The following is a 6,860-nucleotide window of genomic DNA, read 5'->3' as shown; positions in this document are numbered from 1 at the left end:
CAGATGTAAATTTAGCTTTTTTACTAATATCTTTCATTCAACTTAATATTCGCTGTGGAGTTTGTTATTATATTGTATTGTTTTTTTACTAATTTTGGTGGTAATAACACATTTTTTGTGTACTTGTTTATGTTAAAAACCACATTCCAGTTCACAGAAGGACGGACTTAGAAATTCAAGGGGTTGAATGTATATGGATTGAACTTCTCTTACAAAACAAAAAAGTCCTTTTTGGCACATTTTACAGACCGCCAAACTCTTCTTCACTTATTATGACAAATATTGAAAATTCTATAGGGTTAGCATTTGATACTAGTATTGAAAATATATTGATCACGGGTGACTTAAATTTAGATATGCTTAAGTCTTCCACAAGCACAAAAATAAATAGTATAGCTTCACAATATAACATGACACAAGTTATCAATGAGCCAACACACTTTACTGAATCTTCTCAGTCTCTTATTGATATCTTTCTTGTATCATCGACATGCGAGGTGATTGGTGTAGGTGAACCGTTTCTTGCCCAAAATGTAAGGGATCACTGTCCTATGTACTGCTGTTTAAAAGCTTCTATACCCCATCGAAAATGCTTCAAAAGATCTATTTGGAAATTCGATCAGGGGGATTATAATAATTTTAAAATTGATGTGTGTACTTTTAATTGGAACTCTCTCTTCCACGAAGATATCTACATTTACGCTTCAAATGTAACTGATAAAATCTTTAAAACTCTCAGAAAAACATATTCCTCATAAATCAATTACAGTTCGGCATTCTGACCCACCTGGATGCACAATGATCTAAGAAAATTCATGAGAAAGCGTAAAAGAGCATATGACAGAGCAAAAAGAACACAACAAGAACATCACTGGGACATATACAAACAATTAAGAAATAAAACTACTGAACTTCTAAGAAATGCCAAACAAAATTATACGATAAAACTTGCAGAGAAAATAAAAAATGAAAATATAAACTAATCTGACTATTGGAAACTACTTAAACAATTTACATGTATTACACCATCATCACATAACACTGGAATAAGCACGCTTATTGATAATGGTACTCCTATTACATCAGATATTGACAAGGCTAACCTTCTAAATAACTTTTTTCAAACTCAAACCGAGCTAAATGATAACAACAAAGACCTTCCACACATTCAAAACAATCCTGATAATCCTAAACTTAGTCACATCATTATCACCATAGATGAAGTAACTCTAATATTAAAAATCTCTAACATTAGGTAAAGCGTCTGGGCCAGATACCGTCAACAACAAAATACTAAAAGAACTTGCTGAAGAATTAGCAAATCCTCTTTGTAATCTTTTTAATTGTTTATTATCTATTGGAAAAATACCTTCTCAGTGGAAGTTAGCACATGTTTGTGCAGTATTTAAAAAGAATGACCCTCAAGATGTATCAAACTATAGGCCAATATCTTTTCTTAGCACTATCAGCAAGGTTTTTAGAAAAAATTATACACAGACATGTATTTAATTTCTTTGTTTCAAACAACTCTATAACCTCTTTACAATCTGGTTTTGTACCTAATGATTCTACTTCAAACCAGCTCGTATCTATTTATAACACATTCTGTCAAGCTCTTGATGTTGGTAAAGAAGTTCGTGCCGTCTTCTGTGATATTTCTAAGGCGTTTGATCGTGTATGGCATCGAGGTCTATTGTATAAACTTAAGTTGACTGGTGTAGCAGATCAATTACTTGATTGGTTCTGTGATTATTTGTCAGAGAGGAAACAGAGAGTCGTACTTCCTGGAGCCATGTCAGATATTATCAATATTTCTTCTGGCGTTCAACAAGGTTCCATACTTGGTCCTCTTCTTTTTCTTGTCTATATCAATGATATTGTTTGTGATATAAATTCCACTATTAGACTATTTGCTGATGATACAAGCTTGTATATAATTGTTGAAAATCCGATAACAGCTGCGAATATTTTGAACAATGATCTGGATAAAGTCACTAATTGGGCAAATAAATGGCTGGTTACATTCAACCCAAATAAAACTGAATCATTATTAATTTCTCGAAAAGTTACTAAGCCTATCCATCCCCCTTTAGAAGTGAATGGTACTCAAATATCGGAAGTCATAATTCACAAACATCTTGGTGTTACTTTTTCAAATGACGGCACTTGGAATCATCATATTGACACTATCAAAGAACTAGAACTCCGCGAGTCGGATGTGTCGCCTTGTGAACAATGTAGTTTAGGAGAAATGGCGAGGACAAAACAAATGAAATTTGAAAATCAACAAAGGGCAATAACTCAAAAAATAAGAAATGCAGAGCAGCAGTTTCTGTGCACGGCACTTCTTATCAATAAGATCTATCATCCTATTAAGTTTCATATCTAAAGCTTTTATAATTATTGAGAAATGGCCCTGACAAAAATAAAGTATGAAAATTAACAAAGGGCAATAACTCAAAAAATAAGAAATGCAGAGTACCAGTTCTTGTGCACTGCACTTTTTCTTAATGAGATCTATCATCCTATGAAGTTTCAAGTCCATAGCTTTTATACTTTAGGAGAAATGGTCCGGACAAAAATAAAGTATGAAAATTAACAAAGGGCAATAACTCAAAAAATAAGAAATGCAGAGTACCAGTTCTTGTGCACTGCACTTCTTCTTAATGAGAACTATCATCCTATGAAGTTTCAAGTCCTTAGCTTTTATACTTAAGGAGTAATGGCCCGGACAAAAATGAAGTATGAAATTTAACAAAGGGCAATAACTCAAAAAATAGGAAGTGCAGAGTATCGGTTCTTATGCACTGCACTTCCGGTCATTATAAATAGCATGCATACCAAGTTTGAAGTCAATCCAACTTATAATGACTGACTTATGCTCCGGACAAGCTTAAGGGGACGCCGACGCCGACACCGACAACGACGCCGACAACGACGACGACGCCGCCGACAAAAGTAATCCCTATATGTCGCCTTTTTCAAGGCGACACAAAAAGCATGGCAACGAATCAACGTCATGAGAAAATTAAAATTTATTCTTGATAGAAAATCTCTAGAAATCATATATATTACGTTTATAAGACCACTTCTTGAATACTCAGATGTCGTATGGGACAACATAACAATACATCAGGAATATGAAATTGAGAAAATACAGCTTGAAGCTTGTAGAATTATCACTGGGGCCACTAAACTTGTTTCTATCTCAAACTTATACACAGAAACTGGATTTGAACCGCTTAAAATCAGAAGAAAAAATCATAGACTTACTTTATTTTATAAGATGAAAAACAACATAACTCCGTCGTACTTATCCAATTTAGTCCCTGATAATGTTGGCGATACTACTACATATAATCTCCGCAATTCTGCCAATTCTAGAACTATACACTGCAACACCCAACTTAATTCAAATTCTTTTCTTCCACTTACTGTCTCTGAATGGAATCAACTCCCAAATGACTATAGAATAGATAAATACAGAATCCCTAAACACGGCAAAATTGAAAATGTTGCAGGCTCGGTTTGATTGAGCCTGTTCATGGACGGTACTGGAAAGTGCAAGTTACCGTCCACGCCCCCTAGAAGTTCTTCATCCTTAAGTATTTTTAAAAGCAAGTTAAACTCAAATTCACAAAAGATCCCGAAGTACTATTATATTGGCTCGAGAACTGATCAAGTATATCACACACGACTAAGAACCCATTGTAGTTCACTAAAGGAGCATTTATTTTCAAAAAATATTATAGACAGTCCTCTCTGCGAATGTGGGGAAATCGAAGACACGTGTCATTACTTCTTTAGGTGTCCACGCTTTAATGCACAGCGTGCTGAACTTCTTGACAATTTACGAAATTTTACAACAGACAACCTATCTATACTCCTATTCGGTGATGCCAATCTCTCATATGAATCAAACACATATATATTCTTACATGTTCAAAAGTACATTCAGAAGACGAAAAGGTTTATTAAAATAATGTCTTTTATCCTTCTATTCTCCTTTCTATTATTATTATTATTATTATTATTATTATTATTATTATTATTATTATCATTATTATTATTATTATTTAACTTAGTACTAAAGATGGGGGTAACTGTTGCCTCTGACACCTGTGCATAGAGGTTATCGTGATGTCGGTGGTACTCCTGGATCCCGACCACCACATGAGGGTCGAGGTTCAGGAGTACACCTTGCACGAACTGGGACGCGTGTCGTCGCAGGAAGACCTTATTGGAGCTTCTAGGTCCCAGTTCGTGCTCTGGTTGAGTTCAGGTCCACGAGAAAGCAGTCAGGGGCAACTGTTTCCAACCGATCTGAATTATAGTTTTGCAAAATTAATTTTCTTTCATTATGGTAACAATGCACTGGAGTATGCATGCAGACGCTTTAAATAACAAGTCATATATATGAACTTGAAATGTTAATTGAATATGGCATCTGGATTATCTTGTTTTATCTATGTGTTTAAGATACTTTGTAATAAACTCACAAGGTATTACGCAAGTAAGGGCGCTCTTCGTTTCGTTTCGTAAGAGTTACCTTATCTTGCTTCTTATAGCCTCTGTCTTATGTGTTTCCTTATTATATGCTATACTAATTATAGCATATTGTCACTAGGAAAACTTATTACTACATTACTTATAAAGAAATCATTTAAAGTGTCAATACTTGGTATAATAATAAAAAAATAAAATAATTCTAGTAATATTCTTAAATAGGACCTACACTTTCCATTATATTACAGTGACCCCCCCCCCCCCCCGCTTTACCCCCACTTTTTGTCTCTATTCTAATCTCTTTTTTTTCCTTCTTTTGTCTATTTATCTCCCCCTTCCCCCATGTCGAGAAACTATTTAAATTTGATACAGGCATCGCATTACACACACTTGACATGTTCAGCTCCTCTTTATAATCCTTTACAAAGTAGTAGGTATCTATTATCTTCTTGTAATGTATGGAAGGAATTAAATGCAGGTACAATGACCTTTTGCTATGTCATGTTGTTACTAAAATGAATTGTAGATATGTTTTTTTTACAGGAGAGAGTTTCATATAAGCTCCAAGCTTTCTACTACATCCTGAATGAAATTTATATATTGTAATATTGTCTGTAAATAATGATGAAGAAATAAATATTGTTTAAACCAACATTTTTGAGTAAGAAATGACAATTTTACCTACCATACAGGTAAAACAAAACTAAAATATTTACAAAATACGGGGGGTGATAAAAAATTATAAATATTTTTTTAATTTACATGGAAAGATGGTCCTAAAATTTGAAGATAAGTCAGTTAAATGGTACAGATTATGAAAATAATATGCAAAAACAAGTTTGAAATGATGTCCATTAGAGATGTGCTACCTTAAGACAATTTAACTATGTATATATTTTGTGATATTTTGTAAAGTGTTTTGATTTGTTAAATTGTGTTATACGTTGTATTAAAGGGATTTACATTTCTTTTTCTTTTATCAAATTTCTACAGACTAGAAGTTGTAATAAATATTCTACCTGTGACAGAATTTTTTGCTTTCAGGTATCGGAAGATATGTGTTCCGTTAGGACGACAGATATCCAGACAAATGGCAAAAGTGTTGTGCCTAATAGTCATCTTTGTTGCTGTACTAATATCATGGCCGGCGCCCGTACTATACGGGATTGCCACTGTTAACACGTCAGATCCAAACATAACAGGTACAAGGTGTTACACAGAAGATAAAGAACTTTATGATACATATCAAGGCTTCTTCAACGGATTACTGATTCTAGTTGTAATGATCTGCTTTTTTGTTCTTGTTGTGTTGTACACATTAACATGGCGGGCTATTGTCAAACAAAGTAGACTGAATCAACCAAAAATTAATGAACGACCACAAAGGTCGTTGTATAAAGAGGAAGGCATTCCTAACGATACAATAAATGAATTTCCAGACCCAGACGCCTTATCGGAAAATACTACAAATGAAGACACAACTATGAAAATTGAGATCTTTATGATTGAAAACAGTAATGAAGTGTCAAATAGCGAAAAGGCAAAGAACAAGCGAAAGCAAGAAAGGTCAAGAAAAACTACCGTCATTTTTCTGGTAATCACAGCCGTGTTTTTTATCAGTTATTTTCCCCATCTTGCATTGAAATTAGTTACCTTTACTAACAAAGATTTTGTTTCTCAACTATCATATACAGGGAAGGTAGTTTACAATACATTCATTTGGTGTTTCTTTATCAATAACACGATCAACAGTTTTGTTTATGGATTCTTTGACTTACGATTTAGAAGTGAAATAATAAGTATTTACACTGAATTATTCAATCTGGCTAGACGCTGTGTAGGAGTATGAATGTCTTCATGGTTTAATAAACACATATAGTTCCATTTTGTCTCGGTAACATAATAAGTAGCAAGTTAAAAAAAGCAAAGTTGTTATCTATAATTTATCCGTTTTTACTAGCCTGTGTATGTGTGAAAAAGGAAATCGTTGCTTGGAACGATGTTTTTAATACTTTAATTTAAATTATATGTCTTATTGTGTTTAAAACATAGTGATAATTGAAACAGCATGCGTTAAAGTGGTCAAAAAGAAGGCCCATAATGGCAAAATTGAAAAGTTGCAAGCTCGGTTTGACTGTGCATGTTCATGGATGGTAATGGTAAATACAATGTATAAGCTACCGTCCACGTACCGCCCCCCCCCCCATCCCCCGCCATATTCCCGGCTTAAGAAAGAAAACATTTAAATGTAACGCATGAAAATGTGTAGCTTTATTTTTCCTAGCGGTGAAAGTTATTTACTTTTCTTAAGTCTAATATTTTTTTTGTATATTTGTATATTTCTGTGAAAACTT

General features: G+C 33.7%; 1 protein-coding gene across 1 annotated transcript; it reads left to right on the top strand.

Annotated features, from left to right (window-relative positions):
• Positions 1-410: 410 nt before the first annotated feature.
• On the top strand, positions 411-6,541 carry LOC132714232 (uncharacterized). The gene is made up of 3 exons (XM_060697036.1): positions 411-533; positions 1,583-1,777; positions 5,462-6,541. Exons 1-3 carry the CDS (start codon positions 411-413, stop codon positions 6,353-6,355), a joined length of 1,212 nt encoding a protein of 403 aa, XP_060553019.1. The 3' UTR covers positions 6,356-6,541.
• Positions 6,542-6,860: the final 319 nt, after the last annotated feature.

Source organism: Ruditapes philippinarum, unplaced genomic scaffold (genome assembly GCF_026571515.1).
Source record: "Ruditapes philippinarum isolate M1 unplaced genomic scaffold, ASM2657151v2 ctg35_1_1_1_1, whole genome shotgun sequence".
In the NCBI taxonomy this organism is placed as follows: Eukaryota; Metazoa; Mollusca; class Bivalvia; order Venerida; family Veneridae; genus Ruditapes; species Ruditapes philippinarum.
Note: the sequence above shows the minus strand (reverse complement) of the source record. Positions and strands in the feature narration are given on the sequence as shown.